Source organism: Phocoena sinus, chromosome 1 (assembly GCF_008692025.1).
Source record: "Phocoena sinus isolate mPhoSin1 chromosome 1, mPhoSin1.pri, whole genome shotgun sequence".
Lineage (NCBI taxonomy): Eukaryota > Metazoa > Chordata > Mammalia > Artiodactyla > Phocoenidae > Phocoena > Phocoena sinus.
In genome coordinates, this window is record NC_045763.1 from 143,260,997 (window position 1) to 143,285,898 (window position 24,902).

General features: G+C 35.3%; 1 protein-coding gene across 1 annotated transcript in view; it reads right to left on the reverse strand.

Moving 5' to 3' along the window:
• Positions 1 to 23,876, reverse strand: part of KCNK2 (potassium two pore domain channel subfamily K member 2) — a 228,312-nt gene extending 204,436 nt beyond the window's left edge. The window contains exon 1 of the mRNA XM_032644171.1: positions 23,463 to 23,876. Within this exon, the coding sequence (XP_032500062.1) occupies positions 23,463 to 23,496 (34 nt within the window). The 5' untranslated portion in view covers positions 23,497 to 23,876. The remainder of the gene's footprint in view (positions 1 to 23,462) is intronic.
• Positions 23,877 to 24,902: the final 1,026 nt, after the last annotated feature.

Consider the following 24,902-nt stretch of genomic DNA (forward strand, 5'->3'; position numbering starts at 1 on the left):
GACAGTCCAGATATAGATCCATACTTATGGAGACAACTGGTTTTCAGTAAACATACCAAAGCATTTCAATGGAGGCAAGGAATGTCTTTTCAACAAATGGTGCTGGAACAACTGGATATCCATATGGAAAACAAATGGACCTTATCACGATGCTTATCTTACCATACACAAAAATTAATTTTAGATGGATTACAGATTAAAAGTGAATGTTAAAATTATAAAATTTCTAGGAAAAAACATAGGAGAGTATTCACTAACTTGAAGTAGGCAAAAATTTCTTACGTAGTTCACAGAAAGCACTACCCATAAAAAATTACTAAGTTGGCATTCATGAAAATTAAAAATTTATTATCAAAAGACATTGCTAAGAAAATGAAGAGACAAGAAGTGAACTAGGAAAAATATTTGTTATGCATGTATCTGACAAAAGGACCAGTGTCCAGAATATGTAAAGAATTCTGTAAACCAATCAAAAAGCTGATGACACCAGATGAGGATGCAGAGCAATGGAAACTCTGATTCACTGCTTCTGGGAAGCAGAATGCACAGCCACTTTAAACAGTACTTTGACATTTTCTTATAAAGATAAACATATACTTACCATATAAATCAGCAATTCTACTCATAAGTATTTATACAGGGGAGTTGAAAATTTTGGTTCAGACAAAAACCTGTACACCAACCTCTATAGTAGCTTTATTCATTATCATCAAAAACTGGAAACAACCAAGATGTCATTCAACAGGTGAATGGATAAACAAACTGTGGTATATCTATGCAATGAATCACTACTCAAGTGATTCATACAATAAGATGAGTGAAACAAGTGTATTTTGCTAAAGAAAAGAAGCCAGGCAAAAAGTCTACATATATAAGCTTTCAACTATATGACATGAAAAAAGCAAAACTATAAGAATGAAAGACAGATAGTGGCTTCTAGGAGTTGGGAAATTGAGAAGAAATTGACAATAAAGCTACATAAAGGAATTTTAGGGTGATGGAACTATTCTGTATGGTACTGGGGTAATGGATTCATGACCCTATGCATCTGTCAAATCCCCACTGAACCGTATAACACAAAAAGTAACTTTACCATATGCAAATATTAAAAACGCAACCATATGTCAGGTGATTACTGGAGGGAACACAAACTGTGATAAATGAGTCTAACTGTATTAAATACATATGACAGAACATCACTTAAGGGGATGTACCTAAAAAGTTGTTGACCTAAATGACTTTGGAAAACTGCATTTGCTAGACAGTGTAAGTACAAAAACAAAATGTAAGCAAATACTAACTGTAGTTGGCAAATTTGTTTCTCACAGGGGTGTAGGTTAGCAATTCTGAAACTGCATGTATATTAGAGTTGAAAAATTAGTAAATAAATTGTGATAACAGAATCTAGGTTTCTTACTATTTGAGAGAGAAGTTAGAAATAAGCAAGTGACAGGGGTTGGAGCGGGGCAGATTAGATGCTGTGATGCTGGATTAGAATCATCAATGTCAACATGAATTCATGTGTATTTTTAAGTATATACAAGTAGATAAATATAAATATATGGTTGCATATTGCTTTCCAATACCTTTGTCCAATAAAAGGAACCAGGGTTCCTTGAGGCAAAGGTTGGATTTAGGGCTCGTTCAAGGAAAATACAAGATGACCCTGGAGCATCTTTTGCTAGAAAATAATAAAGCACAAAAAGGAAAAACAGTAACAAAGAGAAAAAGAAGATGGAAAAGAAAAAAATGTTGAATATCCAAAGGATGTAGGAGTCAACTTAAAAGAGTTCTCGGTGGCTAAAGCTGGAATAATTTGAGCAAAATAACAACAACAGTATTAGATTATAATCCAAAGAAAATAAATACCTACAAATCCATACAGATATAAATAAATGTCAGTAACAAATGGGGGAGAAGGAACAAATCTTCCTCACAGAAAATTTCAAATAATGTATGTAGATACTTCCTCTTTCAGGAGGTGGAGCTTAATTTCCCTCCCCCTGAGTGTGAGATGGACTTAGTGAATGGATTCTGAAAAATAGAGTTTGGAAAAAGAAAAGAGTAAATTTACAGTGGAAACTGGGCAGACTAACTTAAACAAGTGATCAAGGCTAACATCACCAGTAAGTCATGTTGAGATCATTTGTCATCAGACATGATGTGAAGAGAAGGGAGCTTCATCTGTTTTATAGCCTTCCAAAAATCCACAACTCTAGTCTAATCATGAGCAAACACCAGACGAGCTCAAACTCAGGAACATGTTAGAAAATACATGCCCAGTAGTACTTTTCAAACTATCAAGGTCATGAAAAACAGAAACAAAAATGATTGAGAAACTGTCACATATCAAAGGAGACTAAAGAGACATGACAACTCAATGCAATGTGGTGTTCTGGATTTGGTCCTAGAACAGAAAAACACAGTGAGTCAAAACTAGAGAAATCTGAATAATGTACAGACTTTAATGAATAATAAGGTACAAATATACATTCATTAATTGCGGCAACTGATGAATTTGAATAAAGTCTGCAGTGTAGTTACTAGGATTGCACCAATGTTAACTTTTTAGTTTTGACAAATATACCGTGGTTATGTGAGATGTTAACATTAAGGGAAGCTGGGAGAAGGAATCAAGCTGTAGGGGAACTCGATGGTATCTTTGCAACTTTTATGTAAATCAAAAATTATCCCAAAATAAAATTTAAAATACACTAACAACTCCCCTCCAAATTGGCAGAAGACTCCACAGTTACCTCACAAAAGAAGAGACAGAATGAAGCAAATGAGAAGTACTTAATTTTTTTAACATCACTAGTTGGCAAGGAACTGCAAATTAAAACCACACTGAGCTATCATTTCACAAACATGAGAATGGCTTGAATTACAGAGACTGACAGTAGAAAGTATTGCAAGCACGTGAAATAACCAGAACTTTCACACATTCTGGCGATACTGTAAAATGATAAAACCCCTTCAGAAAACTGGAAGTTACTTATAAAGTTAAGTGTAAACTTAGGATAGGACTCAGTAACTCCACTCTTGGTATTTAATCAAGAGAAATAAACAAACAGAACAGAAAAAGACTTGTATAAAATATTCATAGCAGCTTTATTCATACTAGTAAAGAAAATAGAAACAACACAGATATCAATCATCAGTGGAGAGTATAAACAAATTATGGTATATCTACGCAATGGATTCCTACTTAGCAATGAAAAGTACTGAATAATGGTATATGTAAAAATATGAATGAATTTTAAAATATTATTCTAAATAAAATAAATCAGACATTAAAATGAATCATTAAATTATTCAATTTATATGAAGTCCCACAACAGCAAGATTCATTTGTAGTGACAGAAATCAGAGCAATGGTTGCCTAGGTGTTGGAAGGAATTTACCGTAAAGAGACATGAGTGAGCTTTCTGGGGTAATGGAAGTGCTCTAAAATCATCCCTTGGATATCAAAACCTACAGATGCTCAAGTAATATAGTCGGCCCCCTGTATGCATGGATTCCACAGCCAAGGATATGGAGGGCCTATTATATACTTATTGAAAAAAATTTGTGTATAAGTGGACTTGCAGAGTTCAAAACCATGCTGTTCAGAGGTTGACTATATATCTTAATAGGGGTGTGAGTCACATGCTGAATGCATTTGTCAAAACTCTTTGAGGGCTTCCCTGGTGGCACAGTAGTTAAGAATCTGCCTGCCAATGCAGGGGACACGGGTTCAAGCCCTGGTCCAGGAAGATCCCACATGCTGCAGAGCAACTAAGCCCATGCACCACAACTACTGAGCCTGCGTTCTAGAGCCCACGAGCCACAAACTCTGAGCCCACATGCCACAAACTATTGAAGCCTGCGCACCTAGAGCCTGTGCTCCACAACAAGAGAAGCCACCACAATGAGAAGCCGCGCAATGCAACGAAGAGTAGGCTCCGCTCGCCGCAACTAGAGAAAGCCCACGCGCAGCAACAAAGACCCAACGCAGCCCAAAATTAATTAATTAATTAACTAAAAAAAAAAAAAAAACTCTTTGAACTGTACACTTAGGATCTATGCACTTCACCAAATGTAATATACCACAATTTTGAAAAATGCAAAAACATATGGGAAAGAGTGAAATTTTTACCCAAAGGAAAATGCAAAGTTTAAATGTCTCTGCTATAAAAGAAGGGCTAAAATGACTTTAGCTTAGTATAATTCCTGAGAATTAGAATGACAATGACAAAACAGAACAAAAAAGAGGTAGAAAAGAGGAAATAAAGATGATACTGAAATTAAAGGTACAGACATTTAAAAAAATAAAATTAAGACAGGATTATAAAAGCTGTTTTAAAAAAGCCATTAAATCATATAACTTCTAGTAAGCTTGGTTAAGAAAAAAAGGGAAAATTTTTATAATATTAGTTTTCTTAGGAATGAGACATGAGACAACCTCAACTGCAGAAGGAATTAAAAGAATTATAAGGACATATTGCACACAAATCTATGACAATTAATTTGAAAAGCCAGTCAGGGGATAATTTTTAGCAAAATACAAAAGTTATTAACATTAACCAAAGTAAAGAGGAAACTTTTATTGGCCAATTTCTATAGAAGTGAATGAAAGGCAAGTAAGATCCATCAGATATTTTCATAGCTGAGGTCTATCAGACTTTCAAAGAATATAATTTATACTATTCCAGACCACAGAAAATCTGGACAGCATCCCAATTTTATATAAACTTAGTATAAACTAAATACCAAAACTTGATTAAAATAGATCAATTTTACTTAAGAAAGTAATTGCAAATATTCTAAATAAAATTTCAACAAATAGAATACAGCTACCTATCAACAAAAACCTGAAGCTAACTGAGTAGGGTATATTGTAGGTGTGCAAGAAGAGGTTCGAACTAGAAAATCTATCATCGTAATTTAGTGTTTCAGCAAATTGAAGGAAAACAACTCATATGACCCTATTAATAGATGTTGAAATGACATTTGATAATATTTAACAGCCAATCTCAGTAAAAAAATCTTTAGTTAAGATAGGAAGAGGGTACCACTGAAATATTTACTAAAACCAAGAGTCAAAAGTATTTTCAATGTCAAAATAATTGAAAGAACCCAGTAAAATTCAGGAATCAAGCAGAGATCTTATCACTACATTTATTCAATATTAGCCTGGAGAGTCTAGTGAAAACAATGAGATAAGAAAATTAAATAGTTGTTAGAAATATTGAAAATGAAGAGGTAAAACTATTTTGCTGATGGCATGATTGTGTACTTAAAAATCTAAGAGACTAAAAGAGAAAGCCTATGAGCATTGATAAGAGAATTTATGGAATGACTGCATACCAGGTAAGCAGACTGAACTCAATAGATTTTCTCTTCTCTAGTAACATATATCCTTAGAAAAAGAAAAAGCAGAAAACATTCCCTTTAAAATAACAGTATAAACTGAATTGAACGAGAAAGGCATGGAACCTAAGAAATCTATTAATCATATTGATCTTATTAATACTTGATGAGGGTGTAATTCAATTTGGTGGAGAAAAAATGTCTATTTAACAAAATTTCTCCCCAAACTGGGTACCCGTCCTGAAAAAATTAAAGTAATAATCCTAGCTCATGTCATGTATAAAAAAACAGGTAAAGTAGTAAATATAACTATAATTTTAATATTTCATTAGGGCTTCTGGGGAAGACATAAAAGCTAATAAAGAACTGTGGTGTGGCAGAAGACACTATAAATAAAGACAGTAAACAAATAACAGACTTAGAAAACATGTTTGCAATGCAGATGACAAATAAGGGTTTAAAAGCTATAATTATATAAAGAGAGCTTTAAAAATCGGCAAGAAACAGGCAACAGCCTAAGAGGAAAACGAGCAACAGATATAAATAGGCAATTCACAGATGAGCAAATCCAAATGGCCAATAAATACATATAAATATGTTGTTTAAATTCACTAATAGGGAAATTGAAAACTGAGTTAACAACAAACCATCCCTTTAAACCTATCAGACTGGCAAAAATTTTAAATAATGATATCATTGTCAGTGGGGATATGTGGAAAAAAGTATTTTTTGCGCTGCTGGTGGAAATGCAAATGGGTACAGCTTCTTCAGAAAGCAATCTGACAATATTTATTAAAGTTAAAAATACATAAACCTTTTGACCCAGCAATGTATCTCCTGGGTATATGTCCCATAGCAATATAACCACCAGTAAATAAATATATGTGAGCCCAGTTGTTTATTACAGTACTCTTTGTAGCGGTAAAAATATGTGTACACAAAGAAATAAGTTACGGTAATCCACAGGACACAATATTACTGTTCGTGTCTGCTAACCTGGAGAGACTCCCAAAAGCAACTCACGCATGAGAAAATATGCCCCCAAAAATGTATATAATATGGTTTCACTTTTGCAGAGCAAACAATGACAAAAACATATGCACATATGTGTGTATATGTGCACATATGTATGTTATATGTATATGTATAAATGTGAGATCTGGTTCAATAATCATCAGGGACTTTACAGAAGAATTCATGTAAGAGTACACTAGTTAGGAGGGTTTATACTTGCTCACATTGATGTTACTTCAAGTGGTTGGAGCAAGAGAGGCAATTATGGGAAGAAGAAGAAGAAAGACAGTAGGGACTAAAAGGAAAAGCAAAACGGAAATATTGTAGTGCAATGAAAGCATTCTGATAATCTCATTTACATAAAATTGTGTTTGTGTGTATATGCATATTTTCTGACCCATACGGACAAGGTGTAACTACACGCATTGAGTGTGCTCTTGTAAGCACTTTATGTGGACTAACTTACTTAACTGTCACAACAACCCCATGAGGTACATATTATTATTATTTTCATTTAACAAATTAGAAAACTAGAGCTTAAATAACTTTCCCAAAGTTACATGATTACTTAGCTCCTGGGCTTGGATTTGAACCCAGGCAGTGTTACCCTGAAGCCTTGGCTCTTAACCACTAGACATACTTGCTTGTAACCAATTTATGTCCAGGCCATATTATTAAGCTAAATACACAACTGAAATGTAATGTGTATAATATAATTTTATTTCAGTAAAAAGATAAACTCCTAGAGATATGTATGTTTGCTTGAGCAAGAAAAACGTTGTAGGAGTCTGTTGGCCTGTAGGCTGTTAATTTATTAGCTCTTGTAGGTGGGGATGGCTACATAGACTTTTATATCATTAATACATGTCTGATCAGTAGCCAGATAGTCTCCTACATAGTGAAAACAATTCATGAATCACTGAGGGTTTTTTTTGTTTTTCCTCATTTAGGGCTCTTTAACATTTAAGAAACATTTGTTCAGTGGGAATTTCAGACATGAAAAGCTTTTTGAAGGAGGAGGAATTTAGTGCATAGGTGAGATTTTGAGAAGTCATGGGAATAGTGTGAGAAAAAATTAGGGCAGAAAATTGCAAGCCATCTTCAAAACCTATTTTGCTGCAGTAACCGTGGCCAGCACAAGTGTCTTTGCATGAAAGCAGTGTTGATAAACCTAGAAGAGAGCATAGGTTTACACAGTCTCAAATGCCAGGATATTCTCTGGGCAGGCAGACACCTGCAATACTGAGGCTCTTAATGTTGTGAACCAGCGCTGTGAGAAGATGACATGGATGCTGTGTGGACACCTGACACAGCCCCAGCCTTGGTTCCAGCCTGGAAGTCCTCAACCAAATACTGGCCCCATCCAGAGATTGCTTTAGTCCATGTGGCTTATGAGTCCACAGGGTGTCAGAGCAGAGCTGTGCCTGGCAGAAGCATTCACCCCACCAGGTCCCTACACCTGCTTCAGGAACTTCATGCCACCACTACTTTGCCAGAAGCAAAATAAATGTCCCCATCCACAAAGGGGATACATGTCCTTTCTCCTGCCCACTTCTTGGCAGCGGCTTTACTTGTGCCCTCCATGGATTTACTCACACTGGCGGAGGGGTGGGGGGATCCCCAACGCTGGGTATGCAGATTTGGCCCTTCTCTTCTGTGTCCTAATGACAAAACATCAAAGGCATCAGGGTATAGTGGTGGGAGACAAAACAAAACAAAACAGAGTATAATGTAAAATTTAGGGTTGGTTATTTGGGGTCAAACATAATCGCTACAATAGACCAACCTAGCTTTGAGCAACTTCTCTCATCCAAATTTTCTCACCTGGAAAAGAGTGCCTTATAAACCAAAAAAAAGAATTTTTTTAATGTATAATTGTTTTGCATCACTCCCATTGTTAGTGAACGTTAATGTCAAAACAAATCTGGAATTTGGGGCTTACTGAAAGACATCTGCTGATGGATGGACTTTAGCTATAATATGCATCCTTAGATGCTAAATCTGTTTGCAACATGCCCAGGCTCACTAACTAGGGCACTCAACTATTGACTATAATTGTTGGGGAGTTATTTAAAGTGAGATACTGCCATGTCTTTCCAGTTTCAAAATGTTTCAATGTAACTCAAGTCAAACTATAAAATAATATTGAAGTGACATACTTATGGCCAGGGGGTAGATATTAAAAGGAGATTCATTAAAGAGTCACTGAACTGACAAGTTCAATTATGCACAGCTGGATAATACAGCAGGAATTCTCTTTGTCAAACAGAGGTACACAGAAAGATGTCTTTGTAATAGAGCTGGCTGGAGCCCAAAGAGCCCATGTATTTCCAAGACTAAATTTCTTTCCTAATTTAACTGTACAGGAAAAAAAAAAAATGCAACAACAAAAAACAAAGCCTTAGAGAAAGTTCCTAAAAGGCAAGATTGGTCAGTCGAAAGGGATTTACACAGCTGTCTCACAGTAGCAATAGTTCCATTAAAATGGAAGTCTCATATTTTAGGGTTACTTCCTTCAGTTTAAAAATCTGTAGGCTGTGGAAAGCCATGTGTAAACAACCATACTCTTCATACTTGGATATTATGTAACTGGGCTGTCTCTTTTCATTCCTAGTAATTTCTTTTTACTTATGTGATTCTACCCCCACTGATAAAGCCAATTCTAGATTTACAGCTTCTGGGAAGGAAAGAACAAAGGAGCAAATCACTAACTTCTGAGTTTTAAAAGCCAAAGTCTTTATGTAAACATTAAAGTTGGAAAAATCATGATGTATGAAATTAAAGGTTTATTCTCTTCTATTTCAGAGAATGTAAAGATAATCTGGGCTGGGTAAAGGAGAGAAAAAGCAGAGAGAGAAAGAGAGATTAGATGCTCCTAAATCCTTGGGAAGGGGCCTTGTACACGCCCCCCATGCTAGGCCAAGTCAGGCAGAGGGGGAATGCACCTCCTCAGTCAGGTTTGGGGAATCCCAGAGGAGCCTGCGACCTGGAACTTACTTTGCAGATCTCAGTAAAGCAGAGCATTTCTTTAAAATGCACTATGCCCTGCTCAGCATGGTAGCATTTGAGTAGCAATGGCTGCCTGGTTTCCAGCCAAAGGGGGATGGAGACAGCATCAGAGAGCCCCTGTGGACCCAGGAGAACACAAGGGAACAGCCATACACTTCTCATGTCTCCTGAGAGGGGCTCAGAAATTGTCAGACAGACTTGATGAGTCCTGATGTTTAGGGCAAGAAGGATAAAACTTGGGAGGACTCAATAACCAGATATGGCACGACTAGTGCTACCAAGGTAGTTGTCAAAATATCCATGCCAAGGACTTGGACCTCTGAAAGCTCCCAGACCTAGAAGTAAACCTGGGATTTGAGAAGATCCTGAATTGACTGAAAAGACCCTGAAACAATGGAAGAAACTCCAAATTAACCCAAGATTAAATTTCTCCCAAGTAAAATAGGGAACATGAAATAAAAGTTAAGTTCACTTCATAGGAAAGTCAAATTATATTTCTTAAACATTTGAGTTTATAGGTAGAGAATCATAAGTACTTCACATGACTACCTCAAGCACAATTTTCTCACTGTCCAAAAATAGAAGACAATTACTGTAAAGTTAAAATAAATGTTCTTAATATCCAATATCCAGGTATCATCTATCAATGAAAATATACATTCTGTGATTCTTTTTAACTTGGATCATTTAAAATTACTGAAATGACTAAATCTTCTCATCATTATTGAAATGTGTTTGATTATTAGAGTAAAGGCAGACCAGGAGTCTTATAAAATGAAATTAAAAGGTGATATCCTATGTATGACATTTTAGTTGGACAGTCTTTAATCCCAATTATTTGTTTGAGGGTACGTGATGGGAACAAAGAATAAAGCATAAGGAAAGTTTTTAGAATTCATACATCCAAATGATTACCATCCTGAAATATTCACCCTGGAAAACCATTGAGATCTAAAGGTATTGATGCTGAAAATATTTCTGGAATCCTCTTTTGAAATTGGCTTCTGAGATGGTACATGAGCCCCACAAGAAAATAGGTGTTGTCACTAGAGTTTAACCAATTTACAAGACATTCAAGAAAGGTAGTCTAAAAGTCTTTGTAGTCAGACTTTATCTTTGATTATTAATATTTCCAAGCTTGATACACTTATTCAATAAACTGATCCCAATTCAATAAATTGGTCCCAGTATTAACGGAGTTCACAGTACAAAACTATCCTTAAAGAATGCCCCCACTGAAAATATCCAAAACATCACACATCTGAAGGACACCTATCGAGCTACCAAAGGATTGGCATATGTGGTAGAAAATGCACACTCATTCAACAAGGGAGGAAAAGACAGTTAATACTATGAACTTTGACCAATAGATCTATGATGACTCGTGTTGAACTAAATCCTCTTAACTTTTTCTTTTCTTAATAAAATATGGTCAGAAATTGTGGTCTCTTTTTTAAAAGCAAAAAAATAATATCGCATCAAAGAAAGGAAGAAAAGAATAACAGAGGCAAACCAGCTGGAGTATTCTCCATGGAGAATAACCAAGCATTCTGAAAAATTGACAATGTACGAAGAGATGACCTACAACATCTCTAAACTAAATCTCTCTAACAGTCTTCCCTCCCTGCCACCCAAAAGGAACGCTTTGGTATGTCTGAATGCTCAACCTCTAATTCCAGCCATACAGAAGATGAATTAATTGAAATATGTTCCAAATGAAAATTTTAAATATTATGTTAATATTCATGAGCAGAGTGTTTAATATTCAACAAACATGAATGCATCAGCACCGACCAATTAGAACAGATTCGGCAATTAACAGGCACTAGCCATTAACAACTGACATTGTCATACTGGACACCTTATCTGAGCCCTGCTCATGGCTGTTTCTTAAGGAAAGAAATAACTCCTTTTTACATAGAAAGAGATGTTTTTTCTTTATGTGAACTCACTAAGAAACAGTCTCTAATTGCATCTTATTTTTTGAAAAGTCTATATTTTGCTTCAGAAAAGGTAAAAACAAACTGTAAAAGTAGGTAATTTTATCCACTCAGAAGACTTTAAAAGCAAAGTGATATCACTCTATCAGACAGAAAAGGGCCTCCTAAGTTTTTTCTTTTTTTTTAATTGAAGTATAGTTGATGTATAAGTTACAGGTGTATAATATAGTGATTCACAATTTTTAAAAGTTATATTCCATTTATAGTTATTATAAAATATTGGCTATATTCCCTGTGTTGTACAATATATCCCTGTAGCTTACTTTATACATAATAGTTTGTACCTCTTAATTTCCTAACCCTATATTACCACCCCCCCTTCCTACTTCCCATTGGTAACCACGAGTTTGTTCTCTATATCTGTGTTTGTTTCTTTTTTATTATAAAAAGTACATGGAGTCTAGGTTCTGCTGGAGGAAACCATACTAAACCAGTTACTGATAATAGTGGAATAAGGATAAAAGGGCTCATTTTCTCAGGTACTTAGGAGGTAGAAGATTATAAAATACCCAAAGAGCGACGAGTATTTCTTAGATTCCTTTTTTTTTCATGTTGAAAGAGAACTGCATTCCATGGGTGCTTACCAGACCTAGCCAGCTTCATCTCTCACTTGCAGTGGCTCCTAACACTCTCTGTCTTTCTTTCTCTCTCTTTCTCTCTCTCTCTCTCTCTCTCTCTCTCTGATTTTGCTCTTAACTCCATTCATTGGCCATGTAGCAGTCAGAGCGATCTTTTAAAGCTGTAAGTCTGATTATGCCCCTTCGCTACATAAAACTTTTCAAGAAGTTTCTATTGCTTTTAAAATGAAAGATGAACTCCTAAGCTTGACTACATGGCCCTGAATGATTGGTCCTGTATATTTCTCCAATCTCATTTTGAACCTCTCTCCCTTTCACTCACTGTCTTCCTGCTACACAGGACAAAGTTCTTCCCATCCTCTGGCTGTGCACGTATATTCCTTCCATTGTCTTCACTAGCTCTTTCCTACTTATCCCTCAATTTCAGCTAAACTGTCACTTTTAAAAGGTCTTCCTTGAATCTCCAATTAATTTTTCTTATCATTATGAACTCATGGATTTAAACATTTGATGGATTTAGTTCATTGCAATTATTATCCTGTTCAAATTGTCTCATTTTTAGCTAATAGTAGCCTTTTAAAATTGGTTTCATATTCATGAATCAATGATATAGCCCTATTAGCCTTAAGGGCCTTTTCACTATATGATATAAGATGTTTCATGTTCGTTTTCTGCATATCTTTATCCACAGTTGGACCCACCACACATTTCCCAAAGCTATCTTAGCTTCTTTAGTGGGAAAACAGTATATCAAGACCACAATTTTGGTGCTAAAGATTCTCATTGTTATTGGGTGCTTGGTAATTTTTTCAAAGCCCTTCCAGTGGACACAGCTGAGAAATATATTTATAACTATATCTATATCATACATACTATATTACATACCTACTCTATTACATATGTTCTCAACTGCATATATATAATATATTATATATGTGTGTATATTAAATACCTTATGTTAATACTGATATTTCAAATTCAAATTCAGTACTAAAACGTTTATGCTTAACTTCTTCCATATCATCTGTATCTCATTTTTTCCATAAGAATCCTGCTTCTCAAGGTCACAAAAGATGATAAAATTAGAGTATACCATAATTACTCATTTTTTAAATTCATGTTACATGTAGAATAATCTCAAGATAACAACATTAATATTACCAGCAATATGATTACTGACTACATTTAAAATATTTTTGGCCCACATGACCATATCAATAGATGCAGAAAAAGGATTTGAAAAAAATTAAAATCCACCCATAATAAAAACTCTTAGCAAACTGCATCATATATTATAATGATTATAATAGAAATAAACTTATTTAACCTGATAAAGGATATCTACAAAAAGTCCTATAGCTAACACCATATCTAATGATGATGATTCAATATTTTCCACCTAAGATCAGGAACAAGTCAAAGATGTTTGTTCTCACCACTCCTACTCAACATGGTACTGAAAGCCCTAGCCAGTACAATAAGGCAAATAAAAGGCGCATGTATTGGAAAGAAAATAAATAAATAAAACTGTCTCTATTCCTACACTGTATGATCTAAATTAAATAAATCTAAAAAACGTCCAGGTAAAGCTCCTAGAACTAAGAAATGAGCTTAGCAAATTTGCAAGATAAATGGCAATACACAAAAACAATCTAACATACACCTATATACCAGCAATAAAAATAAGAAATATAATTTGTAAAGTACCACTTATAAGAGCTCCCAAAAATGAAATACCTAGGTATGAATCTAACAAAAAATGTAGTCTACATGATAAAAAATAAAAAATACTGATGAAAGAAATCAAGAGCTAAATAAGTGGATTAAATGGCTCAAATATCATTGAGATGTCAATGTTCCCCAAATTTATCTATAGAGTTACTTCTTATCCCAATCAAACTTGCAGTAAGATTTTTATAGGTATTGTCAAGTTGAGTCAAAATTTTATATAGAAAAAGGATGTAGAAAACCACTTTGAGAAAGAAGAACAAATTTAGAGGCCTTACATTATCTGGTTTTATGACTTACTGTAAAGTTATACTAACTAAGACAGTATGGTATTAGTGAAAGTATACACACATAAATTAATGGGACAAAATAGAGAGTCTAGAAATAGACCTACAAAAATACAGTCAACTGACTTTTGATACAAGTACAAAGGCAATTCTATGGATAAAAGATAGGTTTTCTTCCACAAACAGTGCTGAAACAATTGGATATTCATATGCAAAAATATATGCCTCAAGCCACTCTTCATAACTTATAAAAAAAATTAAAGTGGATCATGGACCTAGATGTAAAACATAAAATTACAAATCTTCTGACAAAAGAAAACACAGGAGAAAATGCTCACGAGTTTGGTTTAGGAATAGAATTCTTAGACATAACACTGAGAGCTTGATCCATAAGAGAAAAAAAATAGATCAATTATATCTCATCATAACTAGAACAGCTTTCTCTATAAAAGATGGTTAAGAAAGTGAAAGGTAAACTACAGGAAATATCTTCAAATTACCAATCCAACAAAGGATTTATACCCATAATTTTAAAAGAACTCTCAGAATAACAATAAGAAAACAAATATCCAACGAAAAATGGTCAAGAGATTTGAGCATTTCACCAAACAAGATATTCAGATCACAAATAAGCACGTGAAAAAATGCTCACCATCTAAAAACCATAATGAGATGCCATTACGCACTTCTTAGAATGGATAAGAAATAAAAACAACAAAACAAACAATAAACTGACTGATAATGCCAAGTGCTGACAAGGAGGCCAAGAAACTAGAACTCTTGTACATTGCTGGTCGGAATGCAAATTGGTAAAGTCGGTTTGGAAGAGAGTTTGGCAGTTTCTTATAAAGTTAAATGTACATTTACAATATTCTGCAATCCCATTCCTAGGAATTCATTTACCCTAGAAAAATGAAAACTTACATTCACACAAAAACCTGCATTTACAGTGTATCACGTTTAGAGCAGCATTGTTTATAATCACCAAAAACTGGAAACAGCCTGAACGTTCTTCATCGGTGAATAAACCAACAAACTCTGGTACAATAAAATATTGCTTGGCAATAAAAAGAAACAAACTATTGATAGACATGGATGAGTCACAAATGCATTCTGCTCAGTGAAAGAAACCAGACTCAGAAGGTGCAAACTGTATTATTTCACTTATATGACTTTCTGGAAAAGGCAAAACTATAGAGATAAAAACAGGTAAGTGTTCCCAGGGATAAGGGATGGGGGAGGCTTTTACTACGAACAAGCAGCATGAGGGAGTATTCTGGCAATGAAGGAGCTGTTCTTTATCTTGATTGTGGTGATGGTTACAAGACTCTATACATTTGTGGAAACTTGCAGATCTATGCACACAAAAATTAGTGAATTTTACTTTATGTAGGTTTTTAATAGTTCAAAATATATATACAAAATAAAAATCTGTGTTTTGTGAGCAGACTATCTTACCCTGAAGAAGTGAGAATCCTGTACCTTTCTCAAAAATAAAACAAATCTTAAAAACATAAAGGAAAAGAAGCAAAAACTTTTCCAAGATTGCACTACTCAGAACTCTAAAACGTCAAGGTGTGGAAAGTTTACCGTCTGCTTTTATCCATGACTGTTCAATTTATCTTGACCTCTCACCTCGGGTTTCAAAACAACAAAAACAGCCTAGTGAAAACTAAACATTTTGGCATCATACAATTCAATGACCTGTAATTGCACCTCCATTAGCTCTGCTGCACCAAGTCTAACCTTAGAGGCTGTTTCTCTCACACGAGGGAGGAGTAATAAGGATAACCCTATGTGAGCCATATTCTCACAGAATAAGGTTTTCTCTAAGTTTCAATCTATTCAATTCAAAATGCATCTAAGCCCTCAATTCCAAGATTTCCTCTTCGAGCCGATATTTTCATAAAATGCCATCAACCAAAAGTATCATACAGAACATGTGGCAACGTTAAGCTATTACATGAAAATTAAGAACGGAGCTAAAAGAATGTTGCACAGACGGAGCTGCTGAGAAAAAATCAACACATTTCAAAATCACCTAGTGTATAACTTGTGTAAGATATTTGGACCCTGCTGCTATATAGTTTTCTGGTTTTCTCTTGCACCTGTAAATTGTGGTTCTTACTGGCTAAAATCTTCAATCATACCAAGAAGACTTCTGATTATTAGACACAAATCAACAGATATAACCATACCCTGAGTCTCAAGATCTATGCCTGTAAGATGTAGCTTATCAGCCTTTGAGGAGCTATAGAGCAGAGTTTTACCTGATACTGCCAATTTGTTAATTGGTTATACGTGTGTGTGTGTGTGTGTGTGTGTGTGTGTGTGTGTGTATTTATTTATATATATACACACACAAATATATATACAAATAAATAAATTTATTTATATAGTATATAAATAAAATAAGATATATAAAATAAAATTGTCAAATCCATGTCATTTTAGACAAGGAAGATGGCCAAGAGTGTGCCTGTGGCCTTGACTCCCTTGTAAAACAACAAATTTAATGAGCAAATATCAGCACCTTTACTCTCTAGAAGTGTCTGGGATACACTGATAGTATAGGAGTCAGAGAATTCCAGACACGCAGGTTTTCTGCACACCTAACTGGGGCTGAACCTAGTTGCAGTATCTCTTTTTGTGTGCCTGATTGGTTGGGTCTCTGTAGAAGGCACAAAACAAGGTAAGTGTTAATTAGCGCTCAAGTTTAAGGGTCCTATTAAGGCATGAGAGAAGCAGATGAATCATATATTTCTAGATAAAAATCAGAGATAGTCATCAAACCATTAGATAAATTACACTAGATGCAAAGTCTTATTTCATATTTGATCTTCTCCTTAGACAATTCTGCCTAATCTCTGACTTATTATTCATATTATGCAGTAAATGAAGTTAATGTGCAACGCTCTCTACTTCAGAGGTGAGAAAAAAATGAAATTATATATGTAGAAACACTTTAAAAAGAAAATGGCACTAGACAGATGCAAGATAATATTTTTTTAAGAGCCACTGCTCACACTCTCCCAAATACATAGTAATTTTCCAGCTAGTAAATCTAACAGCTAGATTGTTATTTCATATCTGTGATGCGCAAACATTGCTTAAGCTAGTATAAACAGTAGTGTAAAAATGATGGTTCTGCCAAGTGCTTTGCGCTTACGCTGATAACAAATGGACACAATAAATTAAATCATCGACATACACCATCCACTTAAAACTTGGACTTTTGCAGGCACCAAGGGAAGATGTCGTAGGAAACATTTTGAAGATGAACAATTTTCTGTCCTTAAACTCTCCAAAACCATTTCTCCTGAGAATGACCTTGCTGGCTATGGTGGGTTTCCTAAAATGATTTAACAGAGGATGAAAAGGGGAATTAATTGGCCAGTGTTTCCACTATCTTAGTCATCAAAGACTACAGAACAGTCCGTCAAATTAATTTAGACCACCTAACACATCAAAAACACCACAAAAAAACTTTATTACTTTCAAGCTGTGCATTCTGATTGCCTTATTCTTTTTTTTGTTTGTTTTGTTTTGTTTTTAATTTTTTTAACATCTTTATTGGAGTATAATTGCTTTTAAATGGTGTGTTAGTTTCTGCTTTATAAAAAAGTGAATCAGCTATACATATACACATATCGCCATATCGCCTCCCTCTTGTGTCTCCCTCCCACCCTCCCTATCCCAGCCCTCTAGGTGGTCACAAAGCACCGAGCTGATCTCCTTGTGCTATGCGGCTGCTTCCCACTAGCTATCTATTTTACATTTGGTATTGTATATATGTCCATGCCACTCTCTCACTTTGTCCCAGCTTACCCTTTCTCCACCCCGTGTCCTCAAGGCCATTCTCTATGCCTGCGTCTTTATTCTTGTCCTGCCCCTAGGTTCTTCAGAACCATATTTTGTTTGTTTGTTTTTAGATTCCATATATATGTGTTAGCTTAGGGTATTTATTTTTCTCTTTCTGACTTACTTCACTCTGTATGACAGTCTCTAGGTCCATCCACCTCACTACAGATAACTCAATTTCATTTCTTTTTATGGCTGAGTAATATTCCATTGTATATATGTACCACATCTTCTTTATCCATGCATCTGTCGATGGATACTTAGGTTGCTTCCATGTCCTGGCTATTGTAAATAGAGCTGCAGTGAACATTTTGGTACATGACTGCTTTTGAATTATGGTTTTCTCTAGGCATATGCCCAGTAGTGGGATTGCTGGGTCGTATGGTAGTTTTACTTTTTGTTTTTTAAGGAACCTACATACTCTTCTCCATAGTGGCTATATCAATTTACATTCCCATCAACAGTGCAAGAGGGATCGCTTTTCTCCACACCCTCTCCAACATTTATTGTTTGTAGATTTTTTTTATGATGGCCATTCTGACGGGTGTGAGGTGATACCTCACTGTAGTTTTGATTTGCATTTCTCTAATGATTAGTGATGTTGAGCATCCTTTCATGTGTTTGTTGGCAACCTGTATATCTTCTTTGGAGAAATGTCTATTTAGGACTTCTGCCCGTATTTGGATTGGGTTGTTTGTTTTTTTGATATTGAGCTGCATGAGCTGCTTGTAAATTTTGGAGATTAATCCTCTGTCAGTGGCTTCATTCGCAAATATTTTCTCCCATTCTGAGGGTTGTCTTTTCGTCTTGTTTATGGTTTCCTTTGCTGTGCCAAAGCTTTTAAGTTTCATTAGATCCCATTTGTTTATTTGTGTTTTTATTTCCATTTCTCTAGGAGGTGGGTCAAAAACGATCTTGTTGTGATTTATGTCATAGAGTGTTCTGCCTATGTTTTCTTCTAAGAGTTTTATAGTGTCTGGCCTTACATTTAGGTCTTTAATCCATTTTGAGTTTATTTTTGTGTATGGTGTTAGGGAATGTTCTAACTTCATTCTTTTACATGTAGCTGTCCAGTTTTCCCAGCACCACCGATTGAAGAGGCTGTCTTTTCTCCATTGTATATTCTTGCCTCCTTTATCAAAAATAAGGTGACCAGGTGTGTGTCAGTTTATCTCTGGGCTTTCTATCCTGTTCCATTGATCTATATTTCTGTTTTTCTGTCAGTACCATACTGTCTTGATTACTGTAGCTTTGTAGTATAGTCTGAAGTCAGGGAGCCTGATTCCTCCAGCTCCGCTTTTCTTTCTCAAGATTGCTTTGGTTGTTCGGGGTCTTTTGTGATTCCATACAAATTGTGAAATTTTTTGTTCTAGTTCTGTGAAAAATGCCATTGGTAGTTTGATAGGGATTGCATTGAATATGTAGATTGCTTTGGGTCCTATAGTCATTTTCACAATGTTGATTCCTCAAATCGAAGAACATGGTATATCTCTCCATCTGTTTGTATCATCTTTAATTTATTTCATCAGTGTCTTATGGTTTTCTGCATACAGGTCTTTTGTCTCCTTATGTAGGTTTATGCTTAGGTATTTTAGTCTTCTTGTTTCAATGGTAAATGGGAGTGTTTCCTTAATTTCTCTTCTATATTTTTCATCATTAGTGTATAGGAATGCAAGAGATTTCTGTGCATTAATTTTGGTTCCTGCTACTTTACCAAATTCATTGATTAGCTCTAGTAGTTTTCTGGTAGCATCTTTAGGATTCTCTCTATATAGTATCATGTCATCGGCAAACAGTGACAGCTTTACTTCTTCTTTTCCAATTTGTGTTCCTTTTATTTCTTTTTCTTCTCTGATTGCTGTGGCTAAAACTTCCAAAACTATGTTGAATAATAGTGGTGAGAGTGGACAAACTTGTCTTGTTCCTGATCTTAGTGGAAATGGTTTCAGTTTTTCACCACTGAGAACAATGTTGGCTGTGGGTTTGTCATATATGGCCTTTATTATGTTGAGGTAAGTTCCCTCTATGTCTACTTTCTGGAGGGTTTTTATCATAAATGGGTGTTGAATTTTGTCAAAAGCTTTCTCTGCATCTATTGAGATGATCATATGGTTTTTCTCCTTCAATCTGTTAATATGGTTTATTACATTGATTGATTTGTGTATATTGAAGAATCCTTGCATTATTACAAGCAACTATATGCCAATACAATGGATAACCTGGAAGAAGTGGACAAATTCTGAGAAAAGCACAACCTTCCGAGACTGAACCAGGAAGAAATAGAAAATATAAACAGACCAATCACAAGAACTGAACTTGAAACTGTGATTAAAAATCTTCCAACAAACAAAAGCCTAGGACCAGATGGCTTCACAGGTGAATTCTATCAAACATTCAGAAAAGAGCTAACACCTATCCTTCTCAAACTCTTCCAAAATATAGCAAAGGGAGGAACACTCTCAAACTCTTTCTATGAGGCCACCATCACCCTGATACCAAAACCAGACAAAGATGTCACAAAAACAGAAAACTACTGGCCAATATCACTGATGAATATAGATGCAAAAATCCTCAAGAAAATACTAGCAAACAGAATCCAGCAGCACATTAAAAGGATCGTACACCATGAACAAGTGGGGTTTATCCCAGGAATGCCTTATTCTTTTACTACACTTGTAATAGCTTTGCTTTACAATTTTCTTATATGAGGAGCTCACTAGGTGGTGAATAGATATTTCTATTGAGTTGCATCTTTGGATAGCATTTAGCACAAGCAAGGAATTTAGGTTATTTTAAACATCTAGAATTACTAGAATGACAATTTTAGAAAAGTCTCTAAAGCTCATGTAGTTTAACCATCTTACAGGCCAAGCAGTTAACGTAAATTATCTAATTTAATCTTTACAATTATTCTAAGAGGCACAAATTATTAACCCCATTTATGGGGGACCCAGATGCTTAGAGTTCAAGTAATTTGCTCAAGGTCACCTGGTTTATAAGTGAGGATTCTGGAATTCCAATACACATTTGTCTGATTCAAAATACTTTCTTTTCCCTCCACATTGAACCTCCTCATCTACCAGTGGTAGGAAGTTTATTCCTCCTGATACAGCAAATCTTTAGACAGTTCTGGCAACAGATATTTCTGATGTCAAACAACTAACTAGGAAAAATATAATATGCCATAAAAATTCAAATTGTCATTTGTTATCAATAACTATATCCTGGGCTTCCCTGGTGGCGCAGTGGTTGAGAATCTGCCTGCTAATGCAGGGGACATGGGTTCGAGCCCTGGTCTGGGAGGATCCCACATGCCACGGAGCAACTAGGCCGGTGAGCCACAACTACTGAGCCTGCGCGTCTGGAGCCTGTGCTCCACAACAAGAGAGGCCACGATAGTGAGAGGCCCGCGCACCGCGATGAAGAGTGGCCCCCGCTTGCCACAACTAGAGAAAGCCCTCGCACAGAAACGAAGAACCAACACAGCAAAAATAAGTAAATTAATTAATAAACTCCTACTCCCAACATCTTCTTTAAAAAAAATAAAAATAAAAATAAATAACAATATCCTGATTGGTGTTGGGGGGTTGGGGGTGGGGGGAGGAAGGGACAACCTAAGACTATATTTTCCTTTTGAAGATAATTCTCAAAATCATTCTACCATACTTTGGCTTTCAGATTATAATCAAATGCCTTCCCTTTGCTTAAAAAGAAAGGCTTAAAAGACTTCCCTAATATTGCATCATTTCTCGACTGGGGTCTCAGAATTCTACCTAATAAATCCAGGTGATTTTAGCCTGAAAAAATGCTCATGTAGACAATATCAACCAACTTTCTAATTCTTAAAAGAACTGCCAAATGATTCCTATAGAATATCTTTTTCTAATTATAGTTACATTCTGATAGATCTGTCTGGATAAATTACTTGTAAAATACATCTCTAAGTAGGAAACTAAACTGAGTAGTTAATGGGATAATTTAAGCTTATCCAAATGTTATATATGATTATCCAAAAGTCTTTTTACCTTGATGATAATTGTTGCTTAGTTACAGCTTCTATCATCTCCTACCCAAAGGATCCCACCATCACTTCTAATAAGATGCAATAAAATCATGTGTACAGCATTCTTGTTTCCTACTTGTGGTAGCAGAAGGACATGTGTTTAGTTTAACAAGTATCTATAGCAAGTGATCTAGAAAACACTGAAGTACTAGAATAGTGTTATCTGGCATCATATGAGACAAAGATGGCATCTGTAATGAGTTTCCATTACCTCTTCAGCTCTCTCCCACTCAATGCCTTTCTCCATATTTTCTGCTTCTCTTCTGTCACTCCAGAAACACTTGGTTTGACTCCAAGAATCTCTCCATCCACTCACCTCTCAGTTTATTTTCATGCCCCTTACACCTAAAAATGTGATCTCCCCCATCTGAAGACTTGGCCAGTGTCTTGACCTACCCATTATTCCTCAGCAGAGGGGGCTCCAAAATTGCTAATTCCAAGTCTCAATGCCACAAACTAGCACCTGGAAATTACATACTGATTGGAAATAAGCTGATCTTTTACATACTGATTTGCTCCAAAGACATTACCCTTCAGATAAACAGTAAGTTGGACAAACTTTTTTGTATTTCAAAAGAAAAACAACCAAGAATAGAAATCAATTAGAAAATTGATTTTTAAAGAAATCCCCTCTTGAAAACAGCAAAACAGTGTAACCCTATTATTGTACAGTTCTTTGTTAAACAATTCAATCACATTCATGTGTAAGTTCATGTAAGTTCCTGTTATGTAAATGATTACTGTACAATCAGGATAACTGTCCTATTATGCAACACCAGCATACATTCAACATTTAAAAACTATTTATTAAGTATGTAGTCTATGCCAGGCACTAAAGATAGACTTAGCTATACTTAATAATTACATAGGATTATGCTGTTGATGAGCTTGCTTTACCTTTCCAAGACCATAACAATATTACTATGGAATACTAAATATTGTTATATAGAAGTCTTATATACAGACATCTAAACAATTTTCAAACAAAACTCCTTACCAAAGAAATTATGGAAATGTAAAGATTTTAAAAGGCCTTAGTTCCCAAGTTTTAAACCATCATACCTTTCCTTCCCCATATCTAAAATTCTAAGCCACCTCTTCCCTACAATACAAATTAGATTCACTAAGGAAAGAGCTAATATTCTCTCTAAGTAAATTACAAATAATGTGTGTCAATTTATTTATGAAAAAAATTGATTACAGGGTTAGCCATAACATGAAACCAAAGTATACATCATTCAAATGACCAGAATCCAAATGTAATGGAATTTATAGATACTAACGTTGATCGATTTTGCATTGCCAGAAGTAATACATCACACAGTAAAAGCCTGATATAACATGCCTATTGTATAAAACATGCCCACGTCAACGTACAATTTATTTGTGTTGCAAGATCATGCAAAAAAATTCCAGTAACTAACCCTCTGTTGGAACCACCCATTGAGTTTAATTATAGACTTGTCTATAATGAAGACTCCCTACATCAAATACTTGCTTGGAAATCTACTCCACATACGCTAGAAGTTTTGAAAATAGTAAGATACTTGATTATTGCAAAAATACTTACAGTAGAAGTTCCTTCTTGCTTGTGGGTTCATCATTTGGGGATGTTTTCATCAGGAGTCATCATGCTTTTGATCTTTAATGCCGTTCTTCCTCCAAGGTTTCTTGTCGGTAATTTCCCCAGCAGAGTCACTTGTACTAACAAGCCATTGTCCCATATTGTTTCCTTTTTATGTGTGAATGTTACCCTGTAGATTGATTTCCTGTCCAAAAACAGTCAAAAATGAACAAACGCTGCTGTATGCAAGTGAAATGTGCTACTCAAATACTCTGTTTTTGCAGTTTGGTTCAGGAAGAAATTCCCTGATGGAAAGGAGGAAATATATTGCAGTGCTCCAGAGAACTTAAAAGACAGAAGTTTCTTCCTTATAAATGAGCATATCAAAATTGCCAGCATCATTTACTCTCACTAGTTTGTGACTCAAGTACTACTGCACCCGAAGCATCCATGTACTGTGTGCAGCCTAAAGACACTCCCAATTGCCACAGTAACAATATCCCAACTATATTTTAAAATCAGGCTTAGTATGCTTTGAAGTACATAATGTTTTCCATTCCTGAAAGGACAAAGAGATCTACATTGTCAAAGTTTATTTTTAAGCTCATATGCTTGCTAAGTGCAGTGGCGAACAGGCTTTCCGTGCCTGTAGTACCATTGCTGGAACCTATTAATGCAAACAGATGAGTCGTTGGCTTGGTTCCACATAGGCTCTTATTTCTTTTTTTAAGCCTTATCTAAATTGCATTGATTATAATTTCTTAAATCAAGAATGCTATCACTTTTCTGAGCTTGCTTGTTTTAATTTTATCAGTACAGAAGCAATGCAAGAAAGGCAAATAGGAGGAAGGTTTCAAATAGTTTTTGCTGAGATAAGAAAGTTAGTAATTAGAGGTAGCTTCTGTTTCTGGAGTAAGTTTGAGGGGCATTTGGAGACAATAAAAATGACAACAAATTTTAAATAAAGGAGCCAAAGATAAAGAATGAAAGGGAGAGTAAGAGTAAGGAGAGAGAGCAAGCCAAAGCCAGAATGAGAGAGAGAGAGAAGCTTTGACTATTAGCAATAATTCTTCACATATTTTCTTATTGTTGGGAAAGCAAATTGCTCTGGTTTGTATAACCCCCTACCCGTCTGCTCAACCCACCAAAATTAGCCCACATGTCATCTAATACCAGACTAAGACTTGTGGAAGCACATTATTGCTCTATTAGAGCCATAACAAAATACCAGCTGAGCAGTGAGCATTAGGTGGTAGGGTGACCCTGAGGTAATACAATCCGTGTTATGGACTTTCTAGCCCAAATTTTAAACATCTGGTTTTGATATGATAATAAATGTGATAATGTACATTAAATACCGGTATTCAGGTAACATAATCCTTTCACCTGACTAAAACAATGCACGCTTTTCAAATCGTATGACAGCGAGAGAGATTAGATAGACAG